Raw genomic sequence first — 20,092 nt, forward strand, 5'->3', positions numbered from 1 at the left:
AGATGCAGACACATAAATTATCATCAGTATGTTGTCAAAAAGCAGGAAACAGTTTTCCAGAGGAAAATAAATGAGCAATTTCTTAATGTTTATGGGAAGCTACATCTATGTGTTTGGCTTTAACATCCTTGCCTTCTTAAAGAGCTCCAGCCATGATGCCAGTCCTTTGATTTATCTTTATCTCCACAACAAGAGACGAACCGAGCAGAGGGACATTGTCTGATAAGGACTAAAATATACAACTGTGTTGTTCTTTCCCACAAAGTAAAGGAAATCTGTAGTTATTATGGGGTAGAGTGGGGTGGAGTTGGAAGCTGAAAACTTTTCCCACTCACCAACACAACTGAAATGTTGAGTCTACTGCTTCATGCTCAGAAATCATCTGCTGCTCTGCACGGCTGAACATAATAACAGGGATTGTCTTTGAGTTGCAGGGAACTCAAACAGCTACAGGCAGCTTGGCTCTAGGCAGGATGTACAGTGTGTTGATACAAAAAACTATTTCCAGGCTTTCTTCATTGGAAATGTTCTTGACTCAAAAGCTTCTCACATTCTTTAAACTTCTCAATAACCTGCATGTGGAGTGCCCACAGTGTTGTCTATAATTATCTTAATTCTATAAAGAGAATAAATGGCTGAATGACTTGTTGCTAGTTGCTTTTCATGAGAGGTCAGCTCTAGAGACTCAGAAGTGTTTAATGTTGACAATATTTAACTAACTTTAAAGCCTATGGTTCTCCATCCATCCATCCATTTCCATCCGCTTACTCGGGGGGTCAGGTCGCGGGGACAGTATCCTAGAGGCCGAGACTTCCCTCTCACCAGCCACTTGGGCCAGCTCCTCCAGGGAAACGCCAAGGCGTTCCCTGCCAACTGTGAGGCTTAGTCCCTACAGTGTATTCTGGATCTTCCTTTAGGTCTTCTCCCGGTTGGATGTGCCCGGAAAACCTCACCAAGGAGGCGTCAAGGAAGCATCCTGACCAGATGCCAGAGCCACCATAGCTGGCTCCTCTCAATGTGGAGGAGCAGCGGATTTACTCCAAGCCCCTCCCAGAAGATCGTGTCTCACCCTATCTCTAAGCGAAAGCCCAGAAACCCTGCGGAGAAAACTCAATTCAGCTGCTTGTATCTGTCATGTCATTCTTTCGGTCACTACTCAAAGCTCGTGACCTTAGGTGAGGGTTGAAACGTAGATCGACCGGCAAATTCATAGCTTTGCCTCTCGGCTCAGCTCTCTCTTCATCACGGCAGATCCGTGCAACACCCACATCACTGCAGATGCAGCACCAATCCGACTATCGATCCCAAGCTCCATCTTTTCCTCATCATGAACAAGACCCCAAGATATTTAAACTCCTCCTCCACTTGACGCAGGACCTCACCCCGACACAGAGAAGGCATTCTACCCTTTTCCGATTCAGGACCACGATCTTGGATTTAGAGGAGCTGATTCTCATCCCAGCTGCTTCAGGTTCAGTCAGGCTCCAGTAAAAGTCTAAATCGAGGCGTGGTTTGGCTGATAAACATCATAAAGTGTTTGAATGTTGTAAGTTGAAGGAGACTCTGAACTTCTCACATGGAGAACAAAGCGTCTGTATGTTTTTGTTGTCTACTGCAGCAGAAGATGAGAGGTGCAGACATGCATCTGACTGCAGTCATCAACTACCTCACCAACAGGCCACAGTACGTGAGGCTACACAACTGTACATCTGAGGTGGTTCTGTGCAGGGTACAGGCTCTCACCCTTTCTCTTTACCTTCTACCATTCAGACTTCTCCTGCAACACCAGCAGCAGTCACCTCCCGTTTTTGTGTTTATATTTATGTTTATTAATTTGGGCAGACGCTTTTAACTAAAGCAACGTGCAATTGTTTAGCTATAGGGCACGTTGTGACTGTTTGGGAACCGGAGTACCCAAAGGAAACCCACTCATGCATGGGGAGAACATGCACCTCCGTGAAGAAAGGCTGCAGCTGGGTTTTGAACCTGCAAGGCAACAGTGCTAAAAACTGTGCCACCATGCACCATGATTATTACTCGGCCATTGTCGACTGTGTGTCTGGGGGAATGACCTGGAGTACAGGTCAGTCACTGTGGACTTATGTGCACTGGTGTGAGTGTAACCACCTTTGCTTAAACACCAGTAAGACAAAGGAAATGGTGATTGACTTCCAGAGAAACACTCCTCCTCACTAAGTAAACATCCAGGGAGAACACTGTGGTGGATACCTTTAAGTACCTGGGTGTTCACCTCAAAAGCAAACTGAGCTAGTCCAACAACACAGATGCTCTGTATAAGAAGGCCCAAAGCCACCTCCACCTCCTGAGGAGGCTGAAATCCTTTGGAGTTAATTCTCAGCTGCTAAAATCCTTTTATCACTCTGTTGTTGACTCTGTTGTTGACTCTGCTGTGGTCTGTTGGGGTGCAGGCAGCACTGACTGAGATAGTTAAGAAAGCTAGCTCGGTTCTGGGCTGCCAATTAGATTCAGTTGAGGAGATGCGTGAAAAGAAGATGCTGGAGAAGATGAGCTCCATCTTAAAAAAAAAAACTTCCACCCACTGCGTTCCACTGTGGAGACCATGAACAGATCCTTCAGAGGCAGACTGAGACATCCCAGATGTAAAACAGAACGTTACCATTGGTCATTCATCCCCTCTGCAGTAAGAGTGTATAACTCCTCAGTTTAACTGGTACTGGCATTATCCAGGTGCACAATAACATCAATGTGATACTCAGTATGTGTTCAATACTTGTGCAATAACAGATTTACATAGTATGTCTGTGTCCCTTACAGTGTGCTGCATAGTTCTATAAACCACATTTTATTTTAATTTGTGGTTTTTAGTAGTAAAAGGTTACAATAATAGCATACTGCCTATGTGTACACACATGTACCTTTGTTATTATTTTTCTTCTAATTATTTTCTTAAATGTTGGTGCTGCTGTAACAAGTGAATTTCCTCACTGTTTGTTCTATTTTATTCTCAAACAAAGTTTCAAACCTGAAACCTAATATTTTCTTTTTATTTTGAGGAAATGTTTTCAGTCCATTGTGGCTTCTCATCCTTCAAAAAAGACGCTATTGGGGTTCAAGTTACTGTTATGTTAATGTTTATTTAGAAGGTATACATTAATATTTTTGAAGTTCAATCAGAACCCAAAGTTTCAGGTCAGGTGTTATTAATCTTCAAACTGATAATCCAAAAAGACGGATGTCACTCTGGTCAGTGTTTGGAGAAGAACATCTTGCACCGTTGCCAATAGCAACCTCACAATGACAAGTCTAGAAGGAATGAGTGTGTCGCACTGGTTAAAAACACAAACCACAGTAAAATCACACCTTTCTCTCTCTGCTCTTTCTGTGCAGGACGGCAAAATGAGTAACTACGGCAACTTAAATAAATAATAGAAGCCTTTGAGCTTCAGGTTTCCCATCACACTAAAATGACTCAGATTTTCACCAGAACAGTCCAGGATATTATTTTGTTAAACCAACGTCACTTTTACACTCACTGGCCACTTTATTAGGTGCACTTGCTCAACTGACTACTAACACAAATAGCTAATCAGGGATTTGCACCTACAACCACCTCTATGAGTTAATGAGGATGGAATGAAAAAGAGAAGATAAAATGGCAGCAGCTCCAATAACCCTTTGTTATGATCATGGTCTGCAGAACAGGTTGAGCCTTGAGACAGATGAACTACAGCAGAAGATCCCATCTGCTCCTGTCAGGAAACACAGGCTACAAGTCACACAGGATCACCGGCACTGGACAACAAGAAACTGGAAAAGCATTCCCTGGTCTGACGAGTCTTGATTTTAGCTGCAATACTTAGATGGTCAAGTCAGAATTTGGTGTCACCAACAAGAAAACGTGGCTCCATCGTCCCTCATTTCAAGAGTTCATGCTGTTGATAGTGTAATGTTGTGGGGGATATTTTCTTGGTCCACTTTTAATGTCTTAAAGGTGTGAAACACTGAAAAAACATTTTTAATGATTGTTTTTGATTATAATCGATCACTCTGAGTTTTTCATGCAGGCTGAACATGAAAATAGTCTCCTACACCTATCTCTTGCATTAGATTCTAATACAATAAAACTCTAGGATTTGAAAAGATACAAAACAAAAACAAATTTCAGAAAAAGCTTCAAATATTTTTATTAACCTAAAGGTAGATTTTGTACTTTAGGTAAGTATAAATGTATGTGTATATGTTTATTTCTGGGTGTTTACATCTATTATATAGATGTGTGTAGAGGTGAGCAGTGTTTCTGGGTTAATGTATGAATTAAGGTAGATTTTTAGGGCTTTTAAATATTGAGTTTAATTTTCTAAATGCATGTAGGTTGTGTGTGTGTGTGTGTGTGTGTGTGTGTGTGTGTGTGTGTGTGTGTGTGTGTGTGTGTGTGTGTGTGTGTGTGTGTGTGTGTGTGTGTGTGTGTGTGTGTGTGTGTGTGTGTGTGTGTGAGAGAGACTTCTGTGTACGCTATGTGTAAGTATAATACATGTAATTAATACTAAAGAGGAAGAATAGCAGCTGTTTTACAGCAGCCAATGGGGATAAACAAATAAACAAACAAACACTGGGGATATTGACAAATATGCAGCAACTATGTGGAGCTAAGATGAAAATCTTTGAGGAATGTTTTGAAAACTGTTTACAATCTATGTCCAAAACAAACAAAAAGCCAGTTCTAGAGGGAAAAAGGGATCCAACCCACCAAGGTGTACCTAATAAAGATGACAGAGTGTTTGTGCTCCAGTATTGGCTATATTAGCTGCATTTGTTGAGCCAGACCCAAATTGGCTCAAATCTTCACATCCAAATTCTGGTTCTCCAAAAATGAATCCATACAACAAAACAGGCCAAAAAGAACCAAACAAGTTACACCGGAATAATTTCTGTGTTTTTCATTCACCTGTCTCCGATTTTCTGATGACATGCCTAACTCATCCTGGAGCTCCTTAGAATAACACAATCTTATAAATAAAATGTATTTAAGTTAAAACTGAGTTACTGACAGACTGTCTATCTTTCTGAACCCACCTCTTCACCACTTGACCTGTAAATGAGTAATAAACACAGAAGGTTTTCCAGGCACACATGATAGAGATCACTTCTATAATTTTGAATCGAAACAAAAGTGTCTCTGTGTCATCTTTGTGTTGATAATAATGATGGCAGCTGAAGTGCGTGTGCTGATTATAATAAAAAGTAGCTGAACTCCTTTCTGATGTGGAGAAAGGAAAAAAAGACAGAAAAGGGGAGGAGAAGATTTTTCCGGTGTGGGAGTTCTGGGGGAATTCAGAAAATGTCTTCAGATGTTTCACCTAGAAAACAAAGTCTTGATGCGACCTCAAATAGGTGGATTACTCTTCTTTCTTTGTGAAAGAAAGGCAAAAAATCCCTTCATCTTCCTCTGACCATGCTGCCACTTTGCTGAGTTGTCTGACTTTAGGAGACAAAAGAACCGCAGGAGAGAGGGGACAGCGCGCAGAGAGAGAGGGGCGGGGCAACGCAAGTCGGAGGATCATGATGGACCACAAAGACAGGGATGTGTAAACACAAACACACATCAAACAGGCTTTTTTTCTTTTACAGGAGTACTGAGTTACTTTACAATGGCAGATGGACTCAAAGTAATAGTGATTTAAACAAGAACATAACTGGGTGATAATGCAATATTCAGACTTACCAAAACAATGGCAAATTTCTCCTCCAGCTCGGTGGGGTCAGGCATGGGCACCTTCAGAGGCATGATGTGGTGTTTCATCTCCGAATGGCCGTCAACACTTTCTATATTCCCCATTTTATACACTCACAAATGTTCTATTTAGAAAAAAAAACTATAAAGGTTCACCCTCTCTCGGTGGTGTTGACCCAAGTGGAAATAATAAACAAAAGTATTCCAGTTTTCTTCAAAGAAAAATCCAGATAGTTTCCAGGTAAACAAGCTGACAGCGCTGAAGTCTCGTTGTGCTGTCCCAAAATGCCATTTAACCACGCGCGTGAGGAGAAAAAAGAAGGAAAATCAAAAGTTTCTACAAAAATACAGCTGCCTTCGCTTCCAGAATGAAGTATCCGACTTCACCGGCCAACCCATCATTTAAAAAATATGGACTTTGTCTTTTTTTTTATCCAGAAAAAACGATTTCAAGTGCTGACCCATAGTCTCAGAAGCTCCTCAACTTTCTTGGCTACTCCGTGTTTCCATTCATTATTGTTGTGTGATACTGATTAAGCAGTTTGCCGTTGCCTCCACTTAGAGGGCGGAGCCAATTGTGTGGCCCCGCCCATTTTAGGGGATTACGATATTTCTATTGGTGTCATAGCGTGTCGATCATTTACAAGTTCCCGAGCCTTTGAACACAAAAAAGTCTGACGGCCCTTTTCTCCCATCTGGTGGCGAAATATGAACATGACCTTTATTTACATCAGCGGTGTCGAAAGCATTCAGGTAGAAATTATTGTGGGTTGAAAAGACTTTTGAAGAAGTTCAAATAAGCTTTTTACTTGATTAAAAGTGTTTTGAAGCATTTGTTTCAAAAGTATAAAAGTAAAAAGTAATATAAGTTAAAGAAAATGGCATTAAGGACAAATGTAAAAAATAAAGGTAACAAAAGACATCCTAAATCTGAATGAATGGAATATTCTTATTAAATACTTTGTTCTTTGCATGCAGGTATTTTGTTCTTTAGTGGAATGTGCTGACAACAGCAGGATCTCCTCTCAGACCTGGACTAAAGCATCAGCCAATTCCTGGACAGTCTGTGGTGCAACATGGCGTTGGTGGATGGAGCGAGACATGATGTCCCAGATGTGCTCACTCTGATTCAGGTCTGGGGAAAGGGCAGGCCATAGCACCAATACCTTTGTCTTGAAGGAACTGTTGACACACTCCAGCCACATGAGGTCTAGCATTGCCTTCCATTAGGAGGAACCCAGGGCCAACCACAATGGCACATGATCTCACAAGGGGTCTGAGGATCTCATCTTGGTACCTAATGGCAGTCAGGCTTCATCTGGCGAGCATATGGAGGGTTATGCGGCCCCCCAAAGAAATGCCCCGTCACACCATTACTGACCCACTGCCAAACCGGTCAAGCTGAATTATGTTGCAAGCAGCAGAACGTTCTCCACAGCATCTCCAGACTCTTTCACGTCTTTCACGTGCTCAGTTATGAACCTGCTTTCATATGTGAAGAGCACAGTGCACCAGATGCCAGTGATGAATTTGCCAATCTTGTTTGGCAAATAACAAACATACATGGTGTTAGGCTGTAAGCACAACCCCCTCTTTGGACATCGGCACCTCATACCACCCTCATGGAGTCTGTTTCTGACCGTTTGAGCAGACACATGCACATGAGTGGCCCACTGTAGGTCATCTTGCAGGGCTCTGGCAGTGCTCTGGTAGTGCTCCTCCTCTTCCTCCTTGCACAAAGGCAGAGGTACCAATCCTGCTACTGGGTTTTTGCCCTCCTACAGCCTCCTCCACGTATCCTGATGCACTGGCCTGGTAGCACCTCCATGCTCAGGACACTATATTGACAGACACAGCAAACCTTACCACAGCTCACAGATGTGCCATCCTGGATGAACTGCACTACCCGAGCCACTTGTGCGGGTTGTAGACTCCATCTCATGCTACCACTAGAGTGAAAGCACCACCAGCATTCAAAAGTGACCAAAACATCAGCCAGAAATCAGAAGAACTGAGAAGTGGTCTGTGGTCACCACCTGCAGAACCACTAGTTTATTGGGGATGTCTTGCTAATTGACAATAATTCCCACCTGTTATCTATTCCATTTGCTCTATTGGACATTCTATCTATCTATCTATCTATCTATCTATCTATCTATCTATCTATCTATCTATCTATCTATCTATCTATCATGCTGATAAAAATGCTGATATGTAAATGAACATAGTTTGAGTTTTAACAAAGAGAAAAAAGAATTTGCTTTGCTTCATGAGTGCAAACTTTAATAAACAACTTCAGCTGGTACACAACGACATGTTCCAAGTATGTCAAAGCAGTGGTTCCCAAAGCTGGGGTCAAAGTAGGAGTCTTGCAATGATTTCCAGAAATTAAAAAACATACAAATTACTGCTAGTGGCACATATTACCCATAATTGTTTCAAGAGATAAAAACCGTTGTCAAAAATCCATATAAATAGTATAATGGATGTTGAGGCTGTTTGTGTTTTCATCATGCCAGTGTGTTATTAGCGATGGTTGTACTGATGGGATTATAAGTCTCTCCATCTTTTAGGAGGTTGGAAGCTATAAGGTGTGGGAACCACTCTGCGCTTTACTTTTGACACTCTACAAAACATTTCAGTCATTACTGCAGATCATTGTTCACATCTCTGTTCCACAGTGTGAACACTAGCACGGCCCTCAGTAGGTCATTACTGCTCTACGTGAAAAAATATAAACACTGCTGAGAGCAACAGCACGACAAACACTCAACACACCGAGAAGCATTTGTTTGCTGTCACACCAGCAATGTGTTTCTATAAATGTATGTCTCCATAAAAGCACAGTGATTTCGACTCTAATTACAGTATCATCCTGCTGGTTTACATGAGGGTCAAAAGTTTTGTAAGAAGTGAATTCATGAAATTAGCATTAAAAACATAGAAAACATGGAAGCGTATTTCAAAAACACAAGTAAATTGTGCACAGTGTTGTAATAGTTAAGGCAATGATAGAAACAAAATCATGTTGGAATATTTTAAAACTGTTAAAATAAAAACAAATTTTCTTTCCAATGTGCTGGATGCTGTGAATCCATAAATATAAGGCTTTTTTTTATATTAAAGTTCAAAGACTTCTACATGCTTTTAAACACATATAACGTTGGTTAGTCATGCAACACAGTTGCATAATTACCAAATACCTAATCAGCTAAAATATCTGTCCAGCACAGAGTAGATTCAGCGCATTTAAATGCGTCACGATGGTGGAGCAACATGTAAAGATTTTTTTCATCATAAATACGGATGATCACATTTTGCTGCGTCTTAAATGAAGGTGAAATATTTAATTGAAGCTGAATAAAATGCAGAATTCACAGATCACAGAAGCAAGACAATGTTGTACGGTGCTGAAGATCAGATTCATCTAGTTGCTCTCTGCTTGTAAATCGTACCTGAAAAAAAAAATGCGATTTAGTTCTGATCATCTCAAACAAAGTTGCTATGCGATTCTTTTTACAACCATTACCATTTTGTGACACCGGTCTTGATGTCAATTTGGTCCAGATCCACTTGAACCTGAGAGCAAGAAAAAATAAAAGAGTGATCATAATTTTATGTTAACGGTATGGAACACTGGTTTAATCAATACATTTGCAATGGTCTCTAGTCGGAATGAATGCCTTGCAAATCGTATTGGGGGGGGGGGGGGGGCACAAGTGACTGGATCAGCATGGATGAGTCTGCTGGAGCAGAGAGTGGCAGATCACGGCAGGATTATTTGCTGATGTTTAGACATCTTGCCTCGGACTAGACAACAGCAACGCAACTCTGCCCCTGACTTGTAACGTTGATGTTTTCACCACAAATAGCACACACCTGGAGGAGCTTCTGCTGTGTGGTTGAGTTGCTAATGCTAACAGTTAGCTTCAGCCAGCTGAGACACTCTGTGCCGTTTCCTGGACGCTAAACTAACAACCTTTACAGTCATGAGCCAAGATGGAGGAGTTCATGAATGCTTTGTGACAGTGTGACGTAGAGCTTTCGTTTTTCTATCAGAAGCTAATGCGGGAGATAGGTGTAGGAGACTATTTTCAGGTTCAGTCTGCATGAAAAACACAGAGATTATAATCAGAAATATTATGTAAAAAATGTTTTTTCATCATTAAAGCTAAATTAAATCTGAACTCCTGTTTTCACACTTTTGCACCCGTAATTACAAACAGGTGTCCTTCCAGACACCCAGCTGCTCTGATGTACCTTTCCAATCAGCTCCTTCTCTCTGCTCATGAAGGAGACACTGTGCTTCACACTCAGGTCCAGTCTTTTCTGCATGGCTTCCTCCAGGGAAAACTCAAAGTCAAACCTACGTAACCAAACAGAAAGATGAGAGAAAATCCTTCCTTTGTATTGCTATTACAACAGTCTCATCTGCTGCCTAACCTCTCATTAAACTCTGGGTTCAGGTCCCTCTTCTTGGTGGCGGTTCTTCTCTTGGTGGTGGCCTTCTTGTCAGGCAGTAGGATGAAGGAAACGTACGGGTCAGCGCCGTCTTTGGAGCAGGCAGCCAAAGCTCTGTGGAGGAACATAGATCACGGTGAAGGGTGGTACCAACTGCTCTGACAGAAACTGACGAGGTGATGCCTGTAGAGACCTGCAGGAGTGAACAGTGATGAAGAGCCTGTTTTCCTCTGCAGAGTAGCCGATGGTGAGCTTCACCTGGCTAGTGGAGTTTACGTTTTCATTGGCCCTAGAGACACAATTTATTTCCACTTCAGCTTTCTGACACATCACAACTGGATCAGGTGTAACATCTGCATTTGAGGAGAAGAACGGTGAAAAGAAAAAGATAACAGCACTTCTGACTCACATGGAGAATCCACTTCTGTGTTTGAGGTCCAGATGAGAAGGATCCCATCTGGGGACAACTTCATCTACCCTGACTTCCCCAACAGGAGTCCCACGACACACCGCTAACTGAGTGTCCAAGACCTGCAACACAAATATGGCTGGAATTAAATGTCAAACTCAAAGATGCAAGCTAAAGGAGCTAAATGTAGCTTATTATCAAGAACTTCAAATCAATTTAAAAAATGTATTTCATTACATTATTACAGCTTTATTTAAAAATACAAAAAGACAAGTTCCACCAAAAGAGGGCCAATAATGTTACAAAGCAAAAATAATCTGTACATTTGAATTACCTTGAGTGTAATCCTCAGTAATATCTGGCTCTCTGGCAGAGCTCCATCCAGATTGAGCCAGCGATCCAGAATCAAGTCCGGCTCGGACAACACCTCCCTCAGGGGAAGTGCCAAGGACCCAAGAGCCTGCCCCCAGCTGTGGGAGAGCTAGGTCCAAACACACACACACACACACACACACACATTTCATTTGCTTAAGTAAATGGTGAGAACGGACTGAATTCTTCTAGCTTCAACTCACTGAGACGTTTTCTCTCACCTTGACCGTGAGTATTTCATCTCTCGGATCACGAACCAAAAAGTGAAAAGCTTCGTCCCATCGGGGAGATGTGGATCGCTCGTAAACCTTCGGGGGAGATTTTGTGAAAGAAAGGCAAAGAGTTTGATTTTGTGTGTTTTTGCTCAGGTCTGGTTCTTACTTTGGTTTTGCATGAAACCCCTTTAAGTATGAGCTCGACTCCAGCCTTCGGCTCCTTTCCATTCTTCTTCAGCTGAAACCACAGAATAAATATATTTAAAATGTAATCTACATTGGACACCAGGAACAAACCCGATCAGTAGCTAATCAGTGGACATTGACTTTATGATGCAATTTCACTAAAAACATCCAACAAGTAAACCCTAATGACTCACCGGCAGGCCGTGTGCACGCTCCACATACACAAACAGCATGGCCGCTGAGGGCACAACCTTGTTTTGGTAAGACTGCTGCGACTGATACTGCAGGACCTGCAGCAAATAGGAAATGTGTGACATTGTGCATCAGAACCCTTGTGGTCTAGGTTTCTTTGATAACATTACACGCAAACTAGTCTAGAGCTAAAAAAAGGAGTGCATGCTTTCATGTCACACTCTCCTAAAACTGAGTTATTTCCTGTTGCTTTGTTCCACATTGAAAGCCAAATTACTTGAGAAGAAATTACGTTAAGCAACAAGAAGTTGTGTATTTAACTAGTCTTTAACAAGAAGACATATTTCATGACTTTGTTTTGGCCTTTAATCCTACAGAAAGCCAAATTTACCTTCAAATAAAGAATAAAATAGAGTAGAATAGACTTTATTGATCCCATAGTGGGGGAATTCACTTGTTACAGCACTTAATCACTGGAATAAAATCAGGATTGGTATCTCTCCTTAAATAAAATCTGGCACTTTGGTTTTAGAATAGTTAATTCAGGGCTGTAATGTGGTTGTTATGTCATCAAGATCGAGTAAAATCTTTAAATTTCTAAAGAAAAAAGTAATGAAGTAAACCCGAGAGGTCAGATCTAACCTGCTCCAGTCTGACAAGGTCAGAGACTCTGGGCAGCCACTCCATTACCAAGTGAACCCGACCTGATTTCACATCATTAAGAGTGTACCACTAAAACAAAAACATCCAAAAATGCATGTGTTAGTTTGGAAATGAGAATAATAATGTTTTAGGGTTAGGGTTAAAAATACACGCGTCAGACTCATTTCACACACCGTATCGATGAATTGTGCACTGATGATGTCTCTCAGGTTAAGCTTGAACCTGCAAATACACTTGCATTTCATCAACATGTCTCCCTTTCATCACAATCACAAAAACATCAAGAATACCTGCCAAGAAAATCATCCTGATCGATGTCTTTATCAAACAGCTCAAACTGGATCTCCTGACCTGGAAGCTGGGTCAAAATCACCTGAACACACACAAAACAAAGGTGCTTTTGTTCATTTACTTTAAATATTAACAGTACAAACCTTTAATATTCTGTCTAAATCCTTTTCTATTATTGTAAAATGGTAAAAAGAAAGGACACAACAAGAATACACAAAATTGAAGCTCAACCATCACAATTTGCACAAATGATCAAAAATAAGCAAGCGCCTGTAGCAATAACACCTCGTAAAGCTCGTTCCAGACAGGGTTGAGGTTTTCTTTGATGGTGTGGCTGCGGTAAGTTATACCAGCAACACGGATCTTGACATAGGGATCACTCTTCCCTTTCACCATGCCTCCCATGAAGTTGTCCTTGGCTATCAGGTTCTGGGCCTCCACAAGGTGGATTCGTAAAACTCCCTGTGTGCAGAAAAATAAATAAAACAGCTGCCTGCTGCTGCCTAATTCCAGTAAACTGTATTTTCTTTTTTTTACCTCAGTTGCAAACTCTGGATCAGGTGTGGTGTTCTGTGGTCGCGTTGGCTGAGTTTTAGAGAGACCGCCTGGCCACATAAGGTTCAGGTCTGATGTGATTTCTCCCTGGCCTGTTCCAGATCCGGAGGATGATGGACGAGGAGACGGAGTTGTGGGAGTGGTGTCATCACTGAGCCACAGTATCTATCCGGAAACAAAGGTTTTTGTTTGCAAAAGTCAAGCAAAACAGCTATTGCCTTTGGGCCACCAATGGAAATTAGCCTTTTAGCTACAACGGGTTATATTTACACTGCAAAACATTATATAATTCCCACTGTCCCTCTAAAACAAACCAAATGTCTTCATTCATTAAAAATGTTTACTAATTTCTTGTGAAAGTCATAATTGATTACAACTTCTCTTGTTTAAGTCTGTGACTATTTTTAAATGCTATATTTTGCTATCTTGATGTTTTCTTTACACAATAATACTGACCCGAAGTACAGCTTTGAAATAGATGCGACTGGATAAACCAGAGTTCTCCAGCTGGAACCACTGATCCAACGTTAGTTCGGGAGAATCCAGCAGGCGGCTCAAGGGGATTTTCAGACTGCCCAATGAAAAGGAGCGGTCGTCGTCTTTCACCTGGTCAAAACACGTCAAAGGAGAATAAGACTTCAGGAGGAACAGCTAGAAGCTAAAACCGTAAAAGAAAAGGTGTTTGTTTGTAGAGAGCGTGAATAATTAGAGGAAATCTGCTGCGAGTTCATCTGAGAACAGTGAGGGTGTCACGCGTGCCGGTGAAGTGAGCCGAGGAAAGGCGAGGATCCAGACCAGGGAGGAAGCAGGCAGACAGGTAAGATCCACTTAACAGGTTTATTAGGACGCACGCTGGACAATGAAACAATGACACCACATGGAACACAGAACAGCAGGGGTTTAAATACACGAGGAGCGGGAGCTATGGTGATTGGGAAACAAGAGGCAGGTGGGAGCAATTAACAGAGACACAGACTACAACCTAGGAGAAGACAGGACAGGGTGTGACAGAGGGTTCACCTGAATGTCGATGTCTTGTTTGTGAGGATCCTGGATGAAGAAGGTAAAAGCATCCTCCCACACAGGGCTGTTGGTCCCGTAGCACGTCTGCAGGAGTGGACCAGAAGGTTTCAGCTTAAAGCATAATTTGCTGTATTGAGTTTCTATAGAGGGTAATAACCAGTGGTATGATGTTGGTAGCTATTTGAATAACCTGGGTTTGAATGGTTTTGACTTGATCGTTGAGCTAGGCTCAGCAAAGTGAATTTTTGCCATTTTGAAATACTTTTTACAAACCTTTACACGATTGTGGGTTTTACTTTTCTTGATTATTCTGGCAGAAATCTGGCTTGACGTTCCCACTTTGAACCAGATGAAGTAATTATATGTGAATAACTGCAATGCTGGTTTAAAGAGTGAAGATTTACAAAATAGTGTTCGCCTGATTCAAGATGTCGTCCTGACACTATCTCTGTGACGTCAGCAATTCACTCTGGAACTGATCCCACTGACTAGCAGTTAGCATGTCAGTCATGACAAAAACTCTGAGGTGATTGAAAATACTTTTCACATGTAACAGGTGACAAATTAATCATTCATAAGATTGTCTTCAAAATTCTGCTTCTAACTATCTGACCTGCCCCTTTAAGATGTGCCAACACTCACTTTACTCTCTTTGGTCGTGTCCTGGAGGGAAATCTGCACCATTGGACTTGGGTTCTTGTTCCCTTTCCTCATCTAGAACATTTTACACACATCAATGAAAACCCGACACAAACCATGTAAATAACACAGCAATGTGCTTACAGGCAGCTCATAAGCTTGGTCAAGATATATAGCAAGGATGGCAGCAGATGGAGGATCGGTCGTCTTAGTGGTCAGGTTTTGGTTCTTTTGGATCACCTGACAGAAAATTTTAAAAAAGGATGAATTTTTCTCTAATAAACTCAGTTTAAACAGACATACATTCAACAAACTCACCTCACTCAGTCTGTCAGCAGAGGACAGCAGCGAAAGCCACTCCAGCCGCAGGTGAATGCTGCCAGATGGGACGTCCTTCAGATTAAACCACTGTGAGCAAAAAATTAAATAAAATAAGGTTATTAAGAACGGATTTTTTTGCTGATTCGTTGACTCGGTTTCTGGAGGAACAATGATTAGATCAGATCATAAGGAGGCACATGGTGTCTCCAGTGTCACATGCTAACATGATTACTCAGATGGTTACACAATTTAATAAACAACAAAGGTGATTTTTAAGATTCTGGTCAACGAGAAAAAAGGGAACTAAATCTCCAAAGTATTTCCACTCACGTCATCCACGATTCTGGCCTTCTTCACAATATCAAGATCAACTTTTACCCTAAAAATCAAACACAGAGAAGACCATTAATAAAGCTGTGGGTTTAAAACAAAATCCAACCAGTTTACTGAACAACTCAAACCTCAGTGAGAAAAAGCTAACATGGAAATGACACGAGAAGCACAGAGAGAACGAATGTGAATGAGTGAACTACCTCCCCAGGAAGTCATCCTGGTCTGGGTCTTTGTCAAACACTTCCACTTCCAACTCCTGACCAGGCACTTCATGGACAATCACCTGACACACACACGTAAATGGACAAAAGCCACACACACACACACACACACACACACACACACACACACACACACACACACACACACACACACACACACACACACACACACAAACGGAAACACACAACAAATACAGATAAAACCACAAATGGCTTTAAAATAAGGGCATGCAAACAGAATCACAACAGCAAGAAAGTTTCCCAAATGTGCAAAAATTCATTTAATTTCTATTCAGTTCCTGGATCAAATGTTGTAATCTGAAGGAAATGACAAATGTGTCGTTGAGCAAGTGGCTGCTTATTTAAGAAACAGTCGCTTCCTGTTAGCAAAGATAAAATATTCACAGGACTGTTTATCTTTGCAGGAGCAGCAGCATGCTTACTGTCAGAGACTTGAGTGCATCTTCACAAAGAAAGGACGCCAATATGGAGCCAGAACTTTAACCACATGGATATGAAGGCGGTGCAGAATTCGAATATTAAATCAAACCTTCGTATCCTTTCTAGTTGTGCTCCAGCCCTCCAGGCTCCTCACCTCATACGTCTCTCTCCACTGTGGGTTCAGGTTGCTATCAACATGATGAGAGGTGAAGATCTGTGTTCCTACACGCAGCACGGCATACGGGTCTGACTTCCCATCAATTAAGCCCTTGATGACCGTATCCTTGGCGGTCAGGTCCTCAGCCTCCAGCAGGTGAATACGAACCACTCCCTAAAGACATAACGTGCATAAAAAGTTGTGAAAATTCAGAAAGCATCAGGATGTTTTTTATTTTTTATTTATTTTCAGGAATTACCCTTGGGAGAGGGGAGCGAAGCTGCGCCACGAGCAGGTCGGCCACCAGCGGGATGGTGAGACGATTGGGAAGCACCAGTTGAGAAGCTATAGCATCCATTATCATTGTGTCTGACATGGCACTGAAAAATATTACAAGGATGATTGTCTGGCACCCATAAAAATCTGCAAATGAAGCAGTGCATCTGTTACTATAATAAATTATAACAGCTCTATAACAAGAATGGTTTAACAAAGCAAAGACATGAACACATTCAAAGATATAAATCCTAAAAACTCACTTTAGACCAGGTATATCCAACAGATTAGTGAGTCCAGTCCAGTTAATCTCCAGTTTCTACATGAAAACGTGTAAAAGAGAAAAGATTAGCGAATAAATGTAAGAAACGAGCTTCTGGAGGGCAGACGTGTAAACACTCACAGGCCTGCGAATGAAGAACATTGTGACAGCTCCAATCAGCGGCAAATTTCCTATTAGCGGCTCCAGGATCACACGCAGCTTTCCATGGAGCTGCGGAAAGAAAAACGGTGCAGAAAAAGAGGTTTTAGACTAAACACCAAGCTAAGGCATGTGAATATTTCCCACCATACCTGGACTCCTTTCACTCCTGCTTTGCAGAAATACTTTTTGATTTCCACATTTATCTCAACATCGCCAGCGTAGCTGAAGGGGAGGAAGAGAGACAAACTTAAAAACAAATGTTTAAACAAGGGAGGCAGCTTTAATGAGCTGTTCTGTGTGTGTGTTAAGTACACACAGCTCTTAAAAAGAAACACACTTCTTAGTGTTGTATTTCAGGAGCATGGAAGAGCTCTGCAGCATACTGCAGCTGTGCATGACTCAACAGCTTGAAAGGTGCATTACCTCAGGTACAAATCCAGCATCACCTGCCTCTTATCAAGCTCAGTGTGGGCCTTTACACCCACCAACTTCATGGCCTGTGAACACAACAGATGCTTTCAATTCATTCAGGACTGATGGATTATATATTAGCGGGTCATACCTTTTCTCCCAGGTTCACCTTAGTGAAGTTCAGAGTCTGCAGGTGAATGCTGGACGCTCGGATGGCAGGAGCGATGGTTTCCACCAGCAGCTTTTCCAGATACTGTCCGACAAAGGGCCAAGCCTGCTGCAGGATCTGCACGACAGAACATTCAGCTTCTGTCAGCGCTGATCCGAGTGACACAAAGAAACCTATCAACAAAGAATCTAATGTGCTTCGGTTTAGATGAATTAGGTGTGCAATGATCAGTACAATTGTCATCCTGAGTTACGCTGCAGTTTCCCCTCCATCATTAGTATTCACATCCACACTCGTCCTGCACTGTGCTGATGGGAAGTTACTGCACTGACAGAGACAAAGTAGTGGTGATATGATCTGAACCACTCTCTCTGCCTCTTAATTACACCGACAGATTATCTCCTCGGATGAAGAGGCTGCCACGAGAGCCGGCTCGCTTAAAGTCCACACGTGCATATTCTTTATCTAAATAATACATGCCAGGCTTCCATGTCCCCTGTTTGTTTGAGTGAGTGAAGTGGATATTGTGACACGATTAAATGCTGATTGTGGTAAAGCTTCACGTACCTTATTCAGCCACTCTACTTTTTCCACATCTGGAAAATTGACCTGTGGATGAGCAACGCACCAGTATGTCAGTGAAGACGGGTCTTCAAAATAAAATAATGCTTTACACTTTGTGTCTTTTTATTTTTCACAAGAAAAGCAAATTATAAGGCAGTGTTTTACGACATTTTTAAGTTTGACACATAAGGCAAAAGCTAACTGACTGCTTTCAGGAAACCATTAACTACGCAGTTTGCTAATCAATTATTGGCCCACAAAAACACCAAGAGTCAGACACACACTCCTACCCACAGCTTGCAATATTTTCTATCCTGATATGGTGATGGTGATCCCTGCCTCCGCTCTGCTCTGACAGATGTTTATGACTCATCTGGTTTCTGAAGCCAGATAGGGTCAAAAGCAGGTCCACAGCGATGAGTTCATTTCAATGCATGTGCTCCATATTTAACAAATCTTCAGGATTACAGCTGAAGATCAGCTTCACGCATGTGCATGATGTGACTGGTGGTGCAACCAAAACAATGGCATTCCCCTTACCCATGGAGGTAAATCCCTTTTGCTTCTGAAAGCTCTCTCAGTGGTGAATTCCTTCTCGTTTTCCAGGAGGAACATAGAAGACTTGAGTCTCATCTCTTTCTCCAGGCGGCTGTGCTTCCATCCCATGTAGATCATCAGCCCGAACAGCACGATGCTGATGCTGAAGCCGTAATAACCTGCCAGGTAGACAGGTAAAAGCGCAGCGAGGGATTTTCCAAACGCCCACAGCGCACCGGCTGCGCGTTCACCTGGGGGCTGGCGCGGTGAGGCCGGGGCTTTGGGTGCAGCGGTTCCCGTCATCCCCGGTTCTGGATCCGCGGCTTGCATGGAGAAACCCGTCTGATTTCACTGTAGCTCAACCTGCTTCTGCGACAGGGTGGTCAGAGCGCCGAAACCATCGAGTGTGGGGGATTAGTTGCGGGATTCAGCAGCTTTTTTCTGCACGGCGCTCCGCCTCAGGTCCGCAGGGCACTGATTCCGCATTTCATGAAGCTTCTGTAGGAGAGCTGGGCGAGCAGAGACTAAAACCTGAGAGGGCGGGCTCGCATTTAAGTCCTCCTTCACACTGTCAAATATTACTAAAAATGATGTCATCATACCGATTAAAATAAAAATAAATTAGTAATAAAACACACCAAGGCAGCTTAGTCCGTTATCTTTTTGCAAACCCACTGATTGGAATAAATCCCCCTTTACGCGCAGGCGCTCCAGTCCACTGCAGCAGCCCCAACAGGTTTCCCCACAGAAAGCCTTTTAGTTGCACCCATATCCTCTCCCGGTGTAACCAGGCAGCAGTGGAAGAGCACTGCTGCAATATTTGCTCATCCATAAAAAAGCTGCGTAAAAGTTTACGCCAAACATCTACAGGCCATGGCAGAATGGTATTCCTAAAGCTTAGGTGGGTTTTTTCCACGTGTCTCTTTTGCAGCTTTATTTTATTCAAAAAACAAACACAGCAGGTTTAAAATAACCCTCTGTTGCCTGGAAACACCCACTTCTGTTTGCTCTAAGGGTGAAGGAGGCATTGATGATCCTCTGTGTACCCAGTCTGCATGAGGAACACGTCAGTCAGTGGCCCTGGGGGTCACGTGATACAAAACATAAAAACAGTAGTACATTCTAGATTTTAACAATATTTAATGTTATTTTGTGCCCCTTTTGGGCATTGCATTTTGAATAAAGATGTGTGTTATGCCGTGCTGTGTCTGATTTTGATCTTTATCCGAATAACAACTTTCTTACTGTTGTAATTTAGTTGTTTTTGTCTGCAATGGAATCAAAATAGCCAGCAGGGCCTAAAATCCCCCAGAATTAAGAGACAGATATATTTAACATTTACATAATGTTACTGTACGATGAGTCTGCAAAGTAACAGTCCCTCGGTCTCCGGCAGAAGCAAATCACGAGTCAGTGTTGGTGAAAGGATGCATAAAAGGTCTAAACTGGGTCTCGTGTCAATCAGGGGTTTTAAAAACAGAACCAGCACCATGAGTTAGAGACAACTTCATCTCTACTT

At 42.1% G+C, this 20,092-nt stretch overlaps 2 protein-coding genes across 4 annotated transcripts in view; both read right to left on the reverse strand.

The window, feature by feature from the left end:
• fmnl3 (formin-like 3) overlaps window positions 1–6,244 on the reverse strand; it is a 35,772-nt gene extending 29,528 nt beyond the window's left edge. For all 3 annotated transcript variants that reach the window (XM_015967900.3, XM_070544617.1, XM_015967899.3), the window contains exon 1: window positions 5,705–6,244. In XM_015967900.3, the coding sequence (XP_015823386.3) occupies window positions 5,705–5,818 (114 nt within the window). In that variant the 5' untranslated portion in view covers window positions 5,819–6,244. The remainder of the gene's footprint in view (window positions 1–5,704) is intronic.
• Window positions 6,245–8,492: 2,248 nt separating this feature from the next.
• On the reverse strand, window positions 8,493–19,045 carry esyt1a (extended synaptotagmin-like protein 1a). Its single transcript, XM_015967897.3, has 31 exons — window positions 18,577–19,045; window positions 18,040–18,081; window positions 17,455–17,589; window positions 17,316–17,389; window positions 17,042–17,114; window positions 16,872–16,961; window positions 16,732–16,787; window positions 16,452–16,572; window positions 16,190–16,366; window positions 15,574–15,656; window positions 15,371–15,419; window positions 15,038–15,127; window positions 14,864–14,959; window positions 14,723–14,794; window positions 14,078–14,164; window positions 13,514–13,663; window positions 13,040–13,222; window positions 12,788–12,964; window positions 12,502–12,584; window positions 12,385–12,433; window positions 12,191–12,280; window positions 11,551–11,646; window positions 11,337–11,408; window positions 11,177–11,263; window positions 10,918–11,064; window positions 10,584–10,705; window positions 10,368–10,463; window positions 10,157–10,288; window positions 9,974–10,079; window positions 9,243–9,292; window positions 8,493–9,168 (listed from the first exon to the last, which is right to left on the reverse strand). Exons 1-31 carry the CDS (start codon window positions 18,901–18,903, stop codon window positions 9,141–9,143), a joined length of 3,240 nt encoding a protein of 1,079 aa, XP_015823383.3. The 5' UTR covers window positions 18,904–19,045; the 3' UTR covers window positions 8,493–9,140.
• Between the last annotated feature and the right edge of the window lie 1,047 nt (window positions 19,046–20,092).

The sequence above is a fragment of the Nothobranchius furzeri genome, chromosome 15 (assembly GCF_043380555.1).
Source record: "Nothobranchius furzeri strain GRZ-AD chromosome 15, NfurGRZ-RIMD1, whole genome shotgun sequence".
NCBI classification, from domain to species: domain Eukaryota; kingdom Metazoa; phylum Chordata; class Actinopteri; order Cyprinodontiformes; family Nothobranchiidae; genus Nothobranchius; species Nothobranchius furzeri.